General features: G+C 44.4%; 2 protein-coding genes across 2 annotated transcripts in view; one reads left to right on the forward strand and one right to left on the reverse strand.

Annotated features, from left to right (window-relative positions):
- The window catches only part of LOC132086897 (PH and SEC7 domain-containing protein 3-like), a 45,939-nt gene extending 43,521 nt beyond the window's left edge, over nt 1-2,418 (reverse strand). The window contains exon 1 of the mRNA XM_059492849.1: nt 2,403-2,418. Coding sequence (XP_059348832.1) covers nt 2,403-2,406 — 4 coding nt within the window. The 5' untranslated portion in view covers nt 2,407-2,418. The remainder of the gene's footprint in view (nt 1-2,402) is intronic.
- Nucleotides 1-17,642, forward strand: part of NIPSNAP3A (nipsnap homolog 3A) — a 52,614-nt gene that overhangs the window by 7,234 nt on the left and 27,738 nt on the right. The gene's annotated exons all lie outside the window — the stretch shown is intronic.

A 17,642-nucleotide genomic window follows, 5' to 3' on the forward strand; every position in this document is an offset into this window, starting at 1 on the left:
TTATTAGCATTTGAATATCATTGATGAAACACCTCTTCAAAAGCCGTCTAACTTTTTATTTTCCCCCCCTCTCATTTTCTCATCTGAAAATGACCAGCAGCTTCAACCTGGAAGGTAAAAATCAGCACAGAGCTTATTAACAAAAGCTGCCATCTCCCACCTGGGTAAACAGAAGTGTTTGTCACAGTCGCCCCCACTTATTGCTCTTTCTTTGTGAATTGGCTTGTCTGATGCAAGTGTTTTAGTACTTAGTCAAGACATGTATATCCTCAGCAGCGTCAGCAGTAACGTGGCTGTGGCCGAAAGGGAAAGTATAAACCAGAAGGCAGAAGTAATTAAGCTGTTCAGCAGCTTACATGCTATGTTCTGTTTCTGAGGCCAGCCATGGCATGGGTCAACTGCTTTAGGTTAGATAAACTAAAGTTCAGCGTAACTGCCCACAGTGACAAGTTGTTCTCTTGATCAAGTTTAAACACCAACATTTCTCCTGGCCCTGCCTCTGTCACTCATTTGCTTGAAATATTTCATACTTTGACCCCTAAAAAGCATGTCTTCTTTCCTGTAAAGGAAACTTCAGAAAGTAGCATGTTTATTTGGATTTTTGGTGGTGTTTTCTCCCTTCCGATCTAATAGGGAGAAGAACAGAAAGACTTTCAAGCATAGCTGCTTCCCCCAAAAGCATATGTATGACATATTTGATATATATCAAATAAAAAAAAAACCATTATTTGATGTACAAAAGCCCTGAGTTTGTACTACTGTCCCCTCAGTCACCCTGTCCTCATTCACCTCCAGTAAATAAGCAGTTAAAAGCTGAAGAAAAAACTAGAAGGGGCAGAACCACTATCATTTATCCATGGCAGTCAAACAACTTGTAAGAGGAGGAGGAGGATGCATTTGTCTGTGGCAGCATGAGGCCAGTCTGGGTAAGCACGATGTCACCCAGTTTTTGGGTGCAATTCACAAACGTTGTATGTTAACCACTGTTAAATATTCACAAACTTTCTTGTCAGGGTCCCTTGAAGTAACTCCCATTTTGCTAATTGTTAGCTCCTACTGGTAGTTTCTCATTAATAAAGGAACAGGAGGAGATCCGGAAACAAGGCAAGAAGGAGATCCAGAAACAAGGCAAGAAGCACAGGAAAAATACAGCGAATTAGGCATACAAGTCAATATGTCTGACTTACTCTTTGCTACCCTTTATTTTAGAGCTCAGTACTTAGCTTGGAATACCCATCATATTTGATAATTGTTTTGGCTGGTAAAAACAATAGCTTCACTTGGATTTATTAGACACAGCATACTTTATTTAATACCAATCTCTGGATTTGTACCAATGCCTGCTGACAGTGCTCTCACACTGTGTCTTTCCAAGCAAGAAATGAGGTCATCATGATTCATGTAATAAACTGATACACATTTTGTGGCAATTTGAAAGAGTTTTTAAAATTCCTAAATAAGGTCCTTTTGGTTTGGGTTTTCTTGAGGGTTTTTTTCTCTTTTTGGAAATTTGGATTTTTTTCCACTATGCAATTAGGATTTCCCAGCTGGATGACCAAAAAGCCAGGAAGAAACTCACGTTCTGCTTTATTATTATTTTTTTTTCCTTACTAAAGTGGAGGAACATACACAGTTTGTTTCTGAGCAAAGTGCTGCCCTTTTCTAGCATGAAGGGAGTCTTCCTGAATTAAGTGACACAGAAAGTTTGCAATTAGAAAGGATCAAGGTACACAGAGAACAGCCTGAGGAAATGCTTTTTCAAAGAGGGCAGGGCTTGTTGATAATTTTGACAAGGCAAGAGGAATAGCTACAATAACTACATTTCTTTTCTTCTAAGCTTGGGCTTTAAAAGGTAGAAAATGCCCTATATTTACAAGAAGACAACAGGAATAAGACAGATCCTTAGATATAACATTAGATATTATGGAAGCATCTGGACTTCTAGAATCACTGACTACAGAGGGCAGAGCAGTCCGGGTACCAGTCAAGTATCTGAATTAAAATCTTACCTACCTCTACTTGTAGAAAGACCACAAAGTGCATTTCTGGAAGATCTCCAGGCAGAAATGGCCATGCTTCAGCATGTGCAATTGCAGAACTCATGGCTGAACAACTCCACTGCAGAGAAGTGCAGGGACTCCCTCCACCAATGTGCTTTTAGCATGTGAATCCCTGCTGTCACATCATGGTGGCCCACATGAGCCAGAAAGAAAGACAGGGGTATAAGAGAGGGAACCACTGTCATTTTCTGCGGCCAAACCAGCAGGATCCAGTACTTGCAAAAGACAGCATATACTGAGTGAGCCTCACGGAGTCATTAAAGGAGAAGCTTCTGCAAAACTTTCCTGAGTGGCTTAAGAGATTTTTTTTTTTTGCACAAAGTAGAAATAAATAGAACTTACCCATTCCTGAAGGATTCTCTTCTTCCAAACCAAATAAAAATTCATATTTGGCCTTGGCAACATTCTGGGCATGAGCTGATATGTCATTATCCCGCACAAGTGCTTCTGCCTAGAGTAAAAATAAACAAAGCTTATATACCTTTTAGTGAAAAAACAGCAGAAGGAACATGAATCCCTTCAGGCAGCATTTTGAAAGTATTAATTTCACTCTGTCACCACCAAGATCATCCAGAGTAGACATGGGCCAACTCAGAGAACTTTTGAAGAGCTCACCCCTCCTTCACTGAACCCAAGAACTTCAGTATTAAGAACAAAGACCTAACAGAGATGTGAGAGCACCCAACCACTCTTTACACACTCTTTAGCCAGCTTACCCACTGAAAGGCCAGCAGCATTGGCCAACTATGTCAATAATATTGGTTATATTGGTTGGAGTTAAAAATATCAAGAGAGTAGTATCAGAAATAGCAAATTTGAGCATGTAGGTCATAAAACTGGAACCCATGGGAAAACCATAAATGGGGCAGGCTGTCTCTTTGAAAAGATAGTGGGGTAGAGAAAGTGAGGAGCAAGGACTACAACAAGGATGATTAAAAAGGGGGAGAAGGATAAGGTACGCAAACATGTACCTAGGCAGGAGTACTGTCTAAGGGGCCCTGTTGGGCAGCCCATGCATGACCACCACTGTGTAGGTCAGGACTAGAGTCCAACTTGGTTTTACAACCACACCGCACAAGTCAAACCTGCTTATCCGGCCAGGAGGCAGGGAGGGGACACAAGGTGGTGAGCCCAGTGAGCAGGGGAACACCTGGAAGGGTGAATGGATAGACTGATTGAGCAACCTGTTCTACCCAGGTCTGGTGCCCCCAGCACCTTCCCCACTGCTCCTTTCTTGTGAGAAACAGAGTAAATGACCTTGACACAGTAAAGGTCCAGTTTCTCAAAAGAGAGAAAGGCTACAGGACTAAGATCAAAATACTTTTCTGAACAGGTAGGGACAAAACAAATCTCTAAGATAAAGCACACACCAGCAATAAACTGCAGTGCAAAAACTATCCAGAGTTAGCATTAAGTTTCTTCCCACCTGGACAAGACAGAGCCTGTAATTCTTCTGTTTGAAGTCACAGATAAAATAAATCACTAACTCTAAAAATTCTTCAGTAAACTTTATATTCATATGAGGCAGTCAATTGCTGTGGCATAGCAAGCCATGGCATGGTTTACATTGGTGAAAGCATTAGCTTATGAAAACACTCTTTAAAAAACAAATGGAACATTCAGCCCCCTAGGACAACAACAACTTTTATGCATTTCTATCAAATACCTGAGGATAAGCATCAGATAAAAGCAGAAATTTAAAGTACAAGGGAGATGTGATTCACAGGAACACATAGTCACAGCTCTTAATCAGAGATGGATGGAATCACAAATTCATATATTCCTCCTAGGCCATCTGTCTAACAATTGTATTTTCTCCCAAGAACACACTGACAAATAGTTATCTTGCCCTATGCCCCAGAATGGTTTTGCTCCAGGTTCCACTGGCCTTTTACACCCATTTCTTCTCCTACCTTTCTGCACTGTGCCAGTCTGCAAGATTTAGTACAAACACCACTCTGCCCTAAGTCGACAGCAGATGTTACACAGTGGTCTTGGACTAATTTATTTACCATTCACTAGACATTCACTAGTCCAACTACTCAGTACTAGGGCTTCCAGTATGTCGATACATGTGCTAACTCCAGTCTACCCAATCCTTTGGTAAAGATGTGATGGAATACATAAAGGGCTTACTATCACAAAGATGACTATCACAAGCATGACAAAATGAGCTTGGAAGAAATCACCATGTCTGTCCTGGCTTTACAGACCTGCATTCATTCACTGGCAGGGAGGCAGGAAGGGCTAGAAAAGGAATAGCTGGAGCCAGAGCACACAGGAGAAGGATCTTTGTCTGCATCAGCTGAGACAGGAGTAGCTTACAGAGCCAGACAAAAATTCAGCCTACTCAGATGGATGTGAATGGATGGGATTGCTTATAACTAGCTGGTGCCAAATCCCAGTGACAGATAAATGAAATGGAAAATAAAATTAACAGAACAGTCCAGTTCTTGAGCAGTAAGGAATTTCTGATCTATACTCCTCTGGGACACAGCTTCTCCATCCCTCAGCCTTGCTTATTGAGATTTCACAGACATCTGCTACACTGAGCATCCCTGCCAGCAAACATGTGTTCCAAGGCTCTCTATTTGCCTGTACCTTATTGTAAAGCAAAGAAGAAAACTCCAGCTCACAGCACCCTCTGCATCATCCAGTAACAGTCACAAGTAAATTGTAAAATTAATGGGGTTTCAGCGTATAGGCCACCATTTGTCAGAGTTAAGTGCCTAAACTGAGGCTGCATGATCTTAGTCTTTGCATCTGAAAGGGGTAACTTGATTGTCAGAAGTCTCAATGCTGCTGATGAAAATTACAGATACTGGCTTGAGTATGGGAACAGCTGTATTTAACATCTATTTAGGTTGTCAGAGCACTAAAAGGATGTATAAAGAAAGTCCATATCCAGGCTTAAGGATAAGTTTATCATATTTCATCCAAACAAGACATGTTAAAAAAGAATGCAAGAGCAGGAAAGAATGAGGATCTTGAGGTCAGAGCTAGTTTTTAAGACTATTGCTTTACCAATGTCCAAGTCAAGAGACTACATGTGTTCTCCTTTCCTTCTTTCAATCTACCATTCACCCAAGCTTTGCAGGAGTCAAAATGCCTGAAACGAGGAGCCCAGAAATGGGCTGGACAAACATTCATGGTGCTTTCAAGCTGCATTAGCAAAGATTAAATACGAGCAAGATTGAAAGGGATATAAAACTCCTGCTTAAGCCTTCTCTTTCAGCTGAAGGGCAAAGAAATCTGCATCCAGGTCAGCCATTTCATAATTGCTTCCCTCAAAGGGCTTTAACCACCACCTTTGAAGCATCTCATCTTTGTCACTGCTGAAGAGGGTGACGCTTAGGAGCACCAATCCCCTTAAATCAGCCCAGCTGTACGTACATTTCTCATGAGCCATATACATATTATTTTTCAGTCCAGTGATGCTCTGGGCAGAGAGGCAGCAAGTTCCTACCCATTGGTGCATCACTCTTGCAGTGCTTTCTGCCTGTTTGAACATGTTTGATCAAGCCTACTTCTCTAAGTAATAGCTCTTGGTCAGGAGTTAGGAAGGCTGCATTTGCCTCTCAGTGAATTTTAGATAACATTGTGAGGCTGCATTAGTTTGCACCTGGCAGTCCTCGCCCCTCAGACCTCCTGCCAACACACTGGACCAGTTTCTATTGACCTCACACAAGGCATTGGCATGGGTCATCAGAGGTCCCACCTTGCTGACTTTCTGTTTCATGCTTAGGGAGCAGAGAGATTCTTAAGGATAAGGCTGTGGTGCTTGTGGTGGTTTCAAGCCAGCACACGAATGAAGCTGCTGAATCTGTGTCTCAGCACTGAACTGAACAGCAGCAGGATGCTAAGACCACAGGGTTCCTGCTTCTCCAGCAGGAGCTGCTGATAAGGACAGATAAGTCAGCCCAGCAAGAAGCACATACACTGCCTCTGTTCTGCTGTCTGAATGTGTGAATGGAGCAGCAGGTCAGAATCTGCAAGGAGAAACTATTCCCACAACTCACCCTTGAGAGGTGTCTTTAACTCCCGATGAGAGCTGGTTACTGCCTTTCCTGAAGCTCAGTTTCACTCTCTGGATGAATTTCATTTCAACTCACAAGCTCCCCTCAAACTGCCCTCCAAAATTCCCAGTGGTTTTTGGATAGGTATAGTGAGTCATAAAAAGCCGAAGAAAATGCTTCTCCTTTCTGCACAGAAGAAAAGCACCAAAGCATCCTCTTTTGACTTGCATGAGGTTCTTGTTGGGACCTTGTTTTTGGGACCAACCGGTTTTGTCTTGGGGCCCTATTTATCATACTGTCTTGGGGTGAACGTTTCCTCCTAACTTGTCTCAAACCAAGACACATACCTACATGTCAGAGAGCTTTAACTGAAGAATATCAAACTCTTACTATCTCACCACCATTTGCAGCTGAGCTGACAGGAGAGCTGGGCTTTTTCTCAGAGGAAGGGGATAACACTGTCCACAGCTGCTCCGACAAGCAATGGGTCAATGTGCACACAAAGAACCAGTGTGAACCCATGCCTCCTGAAGCATTCACACTTAAGGTCATGCATTTTCTTTGAAAATGTCTAATAAGGGGAATATTCCAAGAAGCAGATAATTAAATGGCAACTTCTAGTCTGGAATTTATCAGACTCCCTGAGAGGACAGATGCTGTTAAGACAGACTCACTCCTTGTAGAAGACCTGGGAAAAAGTGCATGAGAAAAAGCAGAACAGGACGGGTGCTCAAGCAAGAGTCTTCAGGGAGCAAGAGTCAGCCAAAATTCTGGACAGCAAGAGACCACTCATCCTAAGGGAAAACATCAGCAGGAAGGGACCTAAGGACTATTCATGAAGAGCTGTTAGCTGGGACAGAGAGGTGAAAGAGTCCTCAGGCATGTCTTCACAGCTAAACCATATCAAGAAGCCTCAGTTTTACATGCTTTCACATGTGCACAGCTCTGTTTCCCAGAGCTTCCTGCCTTCCCTCTCAACCATACCACCACTGGATGTCAGCTCCCTGTCAGCAGGCAATAGCCCCTACACTGGAGCGACTTTTGGAGGTTTCATTGAGGCTACTGGGGAAATACTGCAGTATTGCAAGAAGGCAGGAAAATGCCTTGAAGAATGCCTGTAAATCAGAGTCTACTATGGAGAACTTCACAGCCACACCTGGACCATTTCTAATCCCAGGCTATGTTTGGTCCATTCTCATTGCTTCACCAACATCTCTAGCAGCAAAAAACTCAATTGCCTGCCAGCAGCCTATCAAATACCCCGATACAGTGAGTTTATACTCTCAGCAGGAATGATGGACAGAAGGTTCCCACAGATTTTAAAATCTTCTCCAGCAAGCTGCAATGTCATGGGCAAGTCTTTACAGAATCCTGCAATGAGGGCTCTGCCTCTGCTGTCACATCATCCCTGAATGGCCAAGAGCTCAGCAAGCTTCACTGTTTTTGACAGGTCATACCAGTTGTTCTGAAAAGACTATACCTGTTGAGTTTGTCTTGAATCACTTTCCTAAGTAACAGGATTAAATGCAGAAAGCTGGCATTAAAATAAACTTGCTAACTGGTAAAACCTAGTGCAACAACATCACAGGAAGAATGTGGGTGCTCACAGTAAGACCACTGGGTAGGCAGGGGTTGTAGTGTTTAATTCCATGTGACCTCATAAACTATAGCTGTGTTTTCCTTATACCTCCCCACACTAATACACGTTCACAATTCTTGAATTAAAGCATTAGTAAAATAATTAAAATTCAAAAGAATAGAAGCTTTGCATGGCTTAATCTCAGCTGGAGTTGCTAAAACTTAATGCTAGCCAAGGTTTTGAATGAGAAGAAATCTAAGCCTGGGTTTTAAACTAATTCCTAACTATCAGGAGTTGCAGGGAGATGTATAGAAAGCCAGAAGGTGGGGATGAAAGAATAGGCTTGTGTAAGAGCACTGCAAATAGCTGTTTTCCAGCAGAGAAGTCAGCCTTGTAAGACTTTTCAGCTACAAGGCAATTGTAGAGATATGGCAGAGGTGCTTGCAGTGACAAGGGGTCTGAAAAAAGCAAAGAAAAACAGGTAATTCAGCACCTTTTTTTTTTTTAATGCAACAGCCAGAAGACAACAGAAGAAGGTATTGGGAGTCAGCACCACACCAAAAAGGACATGGTTCCTGCTACAGTTTGTATTCAAAACCACAAACCATCTTGCAAAGCAATCTCACAGAAACCAAAATACTGAGGTACCTGACAAGAGACTGAACAAGCTCAAGGGATAAAAATCCCTAACAACATAGAAATCACATCCTTCTCATGAATCTCTAAGCTGACCTCTTCCTGGGCATCTGCTGACCTCCACAGATGCTCCTGGGCTAAAGCGGCCTTGAATCCAAACCAGTGCAGAGAGTCACTATTACCTGCTCACAAGGCTCTGGCATGGCCACGGACTGCAGAGACCTCACACTTGGTACCATCCAGCCAGCTCCTCTTGAGTGCTCACCACAACACACTCCACAGCTTACCCCAGGGATTCTCCAGAAGGCACCAGGGCACTGCAGGCTTCCTATGCCATTATTCCCAGCATTGCAGGGTTTGTTTACTATGAGCAGCCTCACAGGAAGCAGCCAGGCTGGAGAGAGCAAAACTGAAAGGGTGCAGATACTATCAAAGCTGCTCTCCCTGCACAAAGGCAAACTTCACAGAAGTTCAGTGTCTAAAGAGAAGCTCAGTTCAGAAATGAAGCAAAAGACTTTCTGCTTAGAAAAAGACCTGAGAACAGTGACGAGAAAAGACTCAAATTAATGCCTTAGCAGCAGCATCAAGCAGGTAAAATTTGTTTCCAGTCTGGTCACCTTGTTTTAGACCTGCACTTGAGTTTTTCTCCCCTTAAAGAAATGTTTGCCTTGTTGTTTGGTTGAAGTTGTTAGGAAGCAATCAGCTGTTATACAGAATTAAATACTTTCTATTATGCAAAGGCTGATGCTGTCTGAGCTGTAACTGCATGGCTGTGAACAGCATATTAATTCAAAGTCTGTATGATTACACTTTACCATTAAAGGTCACTCAGCATTTTCTATTTGTCAAGTCAGTGATTTTGATGCATTTTGTATGGACCTTTGGATATCTACGGATTACTTCTAAGGTATGTGCAAGAATCAAAACAAGTCCTCTGAGAAGAAGACTTTAGCTCACTGCTTGAACCACTGTGTTCTTAGACATAACACACAAAGATGAAGAAAAACATCAAAAAAAGTTTTGACTTCTATAAAGCCACAATGCAAGTATATTCCTGAGCTATGTCAAAGAGCATTAGGGTCAGGTATGATTTAAGAAAAACTGTGCGAAGACAGCATCTTATATCCAGAGAATTCTGTGATGCATGCAGTAGACATCTTGCATTTACTGTTTTTGTTCAATTTGTTCCAGTATTTAGCAAACTGACAGACTGCTTCACTTCAGCAGGTAGTGGGCTTCCATCATCTTCAAGCACCTCAGATGGCAGGACAGTGTTTAGCCAGGCAACAGGTCTGCTGTACATGGATTTCTCCTCCATGGAAGCTAAAATTTGAATATATCTAAATGCCTCATGAGCCTCTCAAAAGTTAGTTCTGTTTCTCTTCAGGCAACAAAATTCTTTGCAAAACCCTAGCCAACATCTGCTGTCCCTTGAAACTTTACAGACAGCATCTTTTGCCATGTGCTGTACATTCTTTATGTCCAGCTAAATATACACTGCTTTTATGAATGGAGGGACAGGGTATTGGGAGAGCTCATCTTCATTTTTCAAATCAATGTTATAAACATATTTCAAGGTAGTGTCCCCAAGTGATTAAAATATTTCATTTCAATGAATGGCTAAAAAAACCAAAAAACAAACCAACAAATAAAAATAAAAAACCACCCCACATCCAGCCATTAGACCTCTCCACACTGGAAGAATTAACATTTGCAAAAACCTGCATTTTCTCTGTGGCAAGCACAAACTGTAGAACTACAACACAGCAATAGAGTATGCAAAAAAGGGGTATGCATTCTTAGACACAGCTTCCTGATTCTGCATGATTATTTCGTATCACATATTTAAATTAATTTTACAGCTTTCCCCTCAGCAGTTTTTTTCTGAGCCTTACCTAGATTTAAGAGAAGTTTTTTGAACAGAAATTTGATCGAAGTTTGATCTGAGCCATCTTATCTCTGGCACAATTACGGCAAAAGTGAGAAAACACATTAACAAATTTCTCCTGGGGTGCGGACACTGGGGGACTGAAAATACTGTTGCAAGACCAAATGCTTGCTAAGACCAAATGCTTGCTAATAAAGTGCACCTTAAGGACTGCCAACATTGCCAGGCAGCTATGGCTCCGCAAGTGGTCAGGAGCCAACAGGCAGCTCCAGCTGTGGCAAGAAGGCAGAAGACATCAGAGATGTTACATCCCCCACAAGCAGCACAACACAGGCCAGCTGGCACTCCTGTCCCACTGGTGAGGAAGTTAATACCTCTTCTTTTTTCCTCATTAAGTCACAGCAAGTCCCCAGACAAGACAGCTGACGACAATCAGAACTTGCTGGTACTAGAATTTGTTTCCTTTTGACAACAGGGCTTCCCTGGGAAGCATTCTTCTATTAGCACTGTTATGCAGATATATCCCAGGCCTAAGTGCATCTTGCCATCACATTTGGCATTCATTCAGCCTGGGAGATGCAGTTATTACTCAAATGACACTTCCCATTTGAAAACTGTTGTAAAAAAATAATGAGTACACTTTAAGTCACCTCTTTCACTGTGTCATTTCACTCCAAAAAGAGAAAGCAAGCCCCATTCATGGCTTCTGCAAAAAGAGAGGCTTGTGTTATGTAATCCGTGCCATTAAGTTGTTTTCTTACTGCTTCTGAACTACTGCATCACAGTTTCAAGACAAGGGCCTCCTTTCAGTCATAGAATCATAAAATACTGAGTTGGAAGGGACCTATAACAATCATCAAGTCCAACTACTGGTCCTGTGCAAGAAAGTCTTTTCACCAGGCAGCAGAAAGTTGCTGTGGCTATGACATGATGTTCTCAGCAAGCATGGCAGTGACTGCTGTGTTTCTGCCCTGGCAGGCCACCCTCAGAAGCCAGCTCCAGCCTGGTTTCCTTTGGCTTAGCCCAGAAATTGCAACACTGAAAATCTTCTGTGCAGTTAGCAAAGGGAGCCACACACTTCCCACAGCCATCACTGGTGGCTGAGGTATTCAGCAGAGGTAGAAATGCAGTGCTCACACTCTGATGGACAGCTTGATCCCGGATGGACAGCCTGATACAGTGCCCAAACAGGTTTTTTTACTTACAGCATCCAGGAAGTACAGTCAATTCAGAAGCCATTCAAGCTTCAAGGGCTAGATAATACCGGAACTCCTCTGACTCCTATTCAACCCTGTAGCAACCAAGCCCGCACCCAGAGGGCTTGCTCTCACCCCACCCCTGCTTTTAAGCACCATCCACAACCTGCCTTGCTCATCTCTGTAATGAAGAGAATAAATGTTTGGATGCATTAGCATCACAGGAGTCTGTGGTCTCGAACAGAAGCTGGCAAAACAGCAAGAAACATCTCAGAGCAAGGAGGAGCTGAACTCAGAGAAAGTATCTGCATACTGCAAACATATCCTTCTGTATGCAAACATACTGCAGAAGGATACTTCAAACAGTGCCATTCCTGAGAGGAATGGAACACTTACATCCACTTTGACCTGGTATCAAACAGCTTTTTCATCTAATAGAAGAAAATTAGTTCTAACACACACTCCCCCTCACCCCCCAATTTTGCATCACTACAAACAGGAAAATAAGGATTGGAAATAGTCTTTGTGATCATGGGGTTTGACAGACATCAATCCATTTAGGAAAATATTCAAAAGTTTAGGACAGAAATTGCACAAGACCTAAATTTATCTGCAGACACACTTTGCTGTTTGGTGACTGCCCAGAGAAGCACCCTAGCACACATCCCCCTTCTCAGCCAAACTTCCAGAGGGAAGGAGCCACATGCAATTTTACAACCCAGGATGCAATGAACCACCCAGGTCACAGAGCAGGTCTTGGTGGCAGATCGAGAAGTCAGATCGAGAAGTGGCAGATCAAGAAATCCCTGCTCCACCAGAAGCCAGCTCTCCATCAGGGACCATTTGTAAGGAAATGTCCTTTCAAGGGCGGTGGGTGGCATGTGTCCCTGCTCAGCCCAGGAACATTACTCCCACCTTGGCTGGGTGAGCTCAGCAAGACTCTCACCAAACAACTCTAACAGCTGCTGCACCCTGGGGATCCTCAGCACTCACAATGCAGAGCTGATCTGGAGCAGGATCTTCTGACAGCCCCAATCTTTGAGCTCTGGCAGCAGTTCACAGGTTTGTGCAGCCCCAGCTGAAGAACAGCAGCTTGGCAGACGGTTCCCCAGTACCGTGGGGATGTACCCACCTAATACCATGCAGACACTACCCCCTCCCTCCCTTTCTTGGGCTCCCTTCACTAGGCCACTACATTGTGCTACCTCTAAAAGACATTTAAATCAGCACCCAACAATACCCCAGGCTCTTGCTCTCTCTCAAGACCCTTGCAAGTAAACAGATGTTCTCAAAGGAGAAACACAAGCCTCAGAGAAACACATGCCTGAGAAAAATCACTCCAGCCCTCAGGTCTGCTAGCCTGTCTCTCCATGAAGCAGGGATGATTTCAAGCAATCAGCTACTATGCAAGCACAAAGGCAGTTTATCAGCCATGGCCTAAGCACCCTTACTTAGTGCTTGTGTGGTGGCCTTGTGTGGTGTACAACATGTGCTGTCTAAATGCTGAATCTTCCAGCACTTGTCTCAGAACACACACATGGAGACAAGTGCCTGCAGAGATGCTCCACGGCACTCTTGCAGAGTGCAGCCTGCCTCTCAGCCCACAAGAATCAAACCCCAAACCATGTCTTATATCAAAGCTGCAAAATCAATTGCCAGTTTCCTGGTATGATGGGCAAAAATAGAAGGGACTGTGTTGGTGTGGAGGCAGGGAGGGGAAGTACTCTAAACAACATCTATGTCCTTCAGCTATGCACCTTGACAACAGTAAAGAAGGATTTGCTGGGAAAAAAAAAGCCACTAGCACACTGTTAAGATCCTCACTGTTCTTTTCCTTCTCACTTTGATGGCATAGAGATCAAACTGAAAATTGGAAATGGAAATCCACTTAAGCATGAATAGCTCACGAGAAACACTTTCACACAGGTCAGTTATGCAAAAATTTTCTGTGTGGATTAAGAAGTCCTAACTTCTTTGTTTCAAAACTTGTTTCAAGTTTTGAAAACGGCAGCATGTAAGTTTCCTGGATTTTTTTTATCATCACCACTACCACAAAGGATGTTCTCACACTCTCCAATGAACCAAGGCTCTATCTAATTGATTGGGATCATTTGAACGGGGTCTCCAACATGGTTAACTTCACCTCTCTCCCAGTAGAAGTACGCCCCAAAACTAACTATTTGTGTAAATCAACAGAGCTGGGACAGATTCACTGAGCATTAAACTGGTAACATCTGCTGAAACACATCAACTAAGGATATGACTGATGAAAAAGCATTTGGAGCAGAAAAAGGCTTCTTTCTACTAGCTAAACCAGAAAGGCTTGGATGACTCTCAGCAGTCTATTACAATTGCTTCAAACACTGGGTGTGCAACCTCCAGTTTCATTACAAATACTGCATTTAACATTCTGTGTTAATGGCCCTATGCACAGACAGAATTAAAGTGTGACTGAAGCTACAAAACTAAGAGTACTTGCAGTTGCCTATTACACACCCAAAACACTTCAATAATATGTACATGTAGCTTTGCCTGACTATATACTAACTGGACCCTGTGGCAGACAGATAATTGATGTTTATAGCACGGAAATACTCACCTATATGGGAGTTAGCAACTTCAGTGGGTTTGTGTGAAGTTCAAACTCATTTCAAATATAAGTTTATGTTCCCAATGAGAAGTGTAGCTCCAGTTCCCAGGAGCAAGGATGAAGATAACACCTCAACTGTACAGGAGCATGCCCGGGTAGTTTATTATTCTACAGTTTTACACTTTTGGGGAAATCATTTCAACCCCACTCTTGCCCTGAAAGTGCAATGCTACGACTACTCAGCCAAACGCTTTTCTGACAATGTCTCGTTTAATTCAAGAATTTGGCTGGATTTAGAGAGCTTGCCAGTGCAGCAACAGTGCTGATGTGTTAAGACAGACAAGTTACTTGGAGACACAAGCAAAACGAACTGCACGACGAGCAGGCTCGGGGTCCCAGCCCTGAGTGCAGCTTCCCTGCTGCAGCTGGTGTCTCTTGGGATCTAGCAGTTATGAGCACAGAAGTGGGCTCCGACATTTTTTCTCTTAGGGCACTGTGAAAAGGACTTGAAAAAAAATAAAGGAAAAAAAAGGAACAGAAAATAAGAGGGGGAAAGGAAAACAATAAAAGGAAAGAGGAAAAGGGATAAGGGAAGAAGGAAGAAAGAAAAGAGAAAGAGTAACTAAAAGAAAATAGAAAGAAGAAAAGAAAGGTGGGGGGAAAGGAAAAATGCAAAAGTAAATGGGAAAAAGTGCCTCCGGCTGAGCACAACCCCCGCACCCGCACGGGCATACGCCGCCCCTTACCGCACCGCCGGCACCCTCCATCTCCCATCGCCGGCCGCGGCGGATTGCAGCCGCCCTCCCGTCGGGCCGCGCTGAGCCCAGCCGCGCCGAGGCGGGCTGTGCCGTGCTGTGCCGTGCCGTGCCGCGGCGCCCCCGGCCCGCAGCGGAGCGGCGGCCCCGGCGCGGTGGGCGCGGAGCGGCGCGGGCCGGGCGGCGGGGCCGGGCCGGGCCCGGCGGGGCGGGGCGGGGCGGCGGCCCGGCAGGGGAGGGCAGGGGAGACGGGGGCGGGGGTGGGCGCGATGAAGGGGAGGGGAGCCGAGTGCACCACGTGCTCCTTGAAAAGACTTTAAATAAATAAATAAATAAATAAATAAAAGGGACTTATTTCAGGATTAGCAAAGCAATAGAGTGAAAAGCACAACCCAGACCGCGTGCCCGTAGCAGCGGCGCTGGGCAGGAACACGAGCAAAGCCCGCGGGGGCTGGGACATGCCGTACTCTGCTCTTAAATCCCCTCAGCGCGGCTCGCAGTTGTTGGGAGATGAAAAAAAAAAAAAAAAAAAAAAGGGGAAAAAAAAGCAGAAGCCGTTTTTTTCCAGCCCTGGGGCTTTCCCTCGCAGTTCACATTTAAAAAGCAGAAGAGCGCAGATGTCTTTGGAGTAGCCCCATCTGAACACTCGAAACTGATTTTCCACTTTTTTTTCACAGTTTGCTGGAAGCTCTCTTGCATTGTCAGGTTTTAGAGCACTCAGCCACATCATTAGAATTTCTCTAACTAGGACCTCTGAGCCTTGTTCTTTTAAGTTAAAGTGGGGGTTTCCCTATCAAAAGCCGTGCTTTAGAAAATACTCCCAAATCTCATTAGCCCAGTTAGAAGAGTTAACTGCACAAGTAGCTGGCAGACTACATAAATAAGGATGTCAGTTTCTGCAAGTTCAGTGTATCTGTGTTTTGTTCAGCAGCAGCTGAAAACTTCTTTGGTTTTAACCGATCAAGCTTGAGGATAGGCTTTCTGGAACAATCCTTGAGGACCAGGAATCACTGAACACATTGTATGTTTGCTTCATTATGAGCATGGGTAAAAAAGAACATGTGTTAGGTGGTAGACAATGTTGTTCTCTAATGCTGTGCTCTTCTGAAAGGTTTTGGACAGCGCTTGTGGTAGAAATGCATCACCATGAAGTCACTGACATAAGTGTACCACACCCTGACAGAGCAGCACCTCTGTGGCTGAGGAGAGAGCGTAGCCCTGCCTTTTTCTCCACTGGCCTCACAGCTCAGTGCCAGAGCCACCCTTGCTGCCAACACTGGGCAATCTCAGCCTTTCTTCAGGCCCATGGGGAAAAAAATCCATTTCCAACAGGATAAAAGTATGTCCAGGCATAATGCTTGAAGCACTCTCGCCTAAAGCTTTCCCTGTTTGGCAATAAGACAGGGGTAGCAGCACCATCTCTGGGCTCTTCCAACTTGTCAAGGGGCTCCATCCAGCAGCACCTCCCCATACTCTTTCAATAGGGTTGTGGCATGCAGAGTTCACACTGCTTCTCCATGACTGAGCCCACTATTTCTCACCACTTCCAGCTCCACTTTTACCCAAACAGTACTGCCCCTGCTTTACACCCACGTCACCTGGCAGCAGACTGCACTGCCTCTGTCATCTGGATGCCAGTGGTGTACACTGTATTTCAGAAGGCATTCTGCTCTTTCCCTACAACCTCCCTTCTCCCCATCTTAAGCCTCTCACCTGCTCTCCAGCACCACAGGCTGCCTTTAAACATCCATCCCAGGAGCAGCACAGGACCTGCCCCCTGCCCTGCTCAGCAGCACTCCAATCCATTCATTTCTGTCCTCTGGGAACAGATAGGTGACAACCTGTCTTTCCATCCCCTGAAACAGCTGGCAAGGGTCCCGAAGAGGTCTCTGTGATGCAGCTCCTCCGTGCCCATCCTCTGTGGCTGAATTGTGCCTGCCTGACTAGGGGATGTGCTGAAGGGCTTTACCCCTCTTCCCCAGCCACAGCTGTGATGACAAACATGTTTTGGCCCCACCAGGGCTTTGTCCCATCTGTCAGACACCCTGGGGGCCCTGGGAGCCGGTGTGGGGGCACAGGCTGCAGATTCCCCATCTGTGCCACATCTGAGATGGCTAATGCAGCGGAAAAAGAAATCACCCAGCACCTGGGTCTCTGAGGAGTTGATGCACTCTGCCTGCCTCTTCCCTGACAGGCTGAGGTCATGCAACTGCAGGCCAGGAGGCAGCTGGGAGCAAAGGCAGGGCTGGAGTCAGGGGCTGGTGATGTCCCTTGCAAGGCACATCCCCTGCCCTGGACACCTAGGTGTCTGATGCAGCCACTGCACTCCAGTTTGGAGCTTTTCCACACCCTATTTGTGTTGAGAAAATTTGACCTTTTCTCTGTTATCCAGGCATCTGGCCTGAGTCACACAGACATTTAGGCTGCCTGGAATATGCTCTGTGCTAAAGGACTAGGAAAGGAGAGCATTTGCCAGCCTGGGGCAGGATGGTCGTTCAAGCCTCTGCTATGTGGGCATCTACCTCTTGGTTAGCTTCACTGCAATGGAGAGTGACGGAGTCCTGAAATTGGCACAAACTGGTGTTTCTTACACCACTGATCACTGTTTTCTGCAGAAGGGCCATATTAAATCCTAAAACATTTCTGTGAATGGGCCATCAGCAGAGAAATGTGGTGGGGTTAGTACATTTGTGAAGGAAATCTGTATTTTTTGTCCAAACACTTGATATAAATTTCCAGGTAGTTATATTAAGAAAATAAAAGTCACAAAAGGCTGATATAAAACCTAGCAGCTTTCTAAGCAGTTATGAAATACATATCACAGTTAGAGAGCACTCTTAATTGTTAAAAAATTTAGTCATGAGCATACAGCATGTATCTTTAAACAATCCAAACAGAAATTAAAAAAAAAACCAAACAAAA

The sequence above is a fragment of the Ammospiza nelsoni genome, chromosome Z (assembly GCF_027579445.1).
Source record: "Ammospiza nelsoni isolate bAmmNel1 chromosome Z, bAmmNel1.pri, whole genome shotgun sequence".
In the NCBI taxonomy this organism is placed as follows: domain Eukaryota; kingdom Metazoa; phylum Chordata; class Aves; order Passeriformes; family Passerellidae; genus Ammospiza; species Ammospiza nelsoni.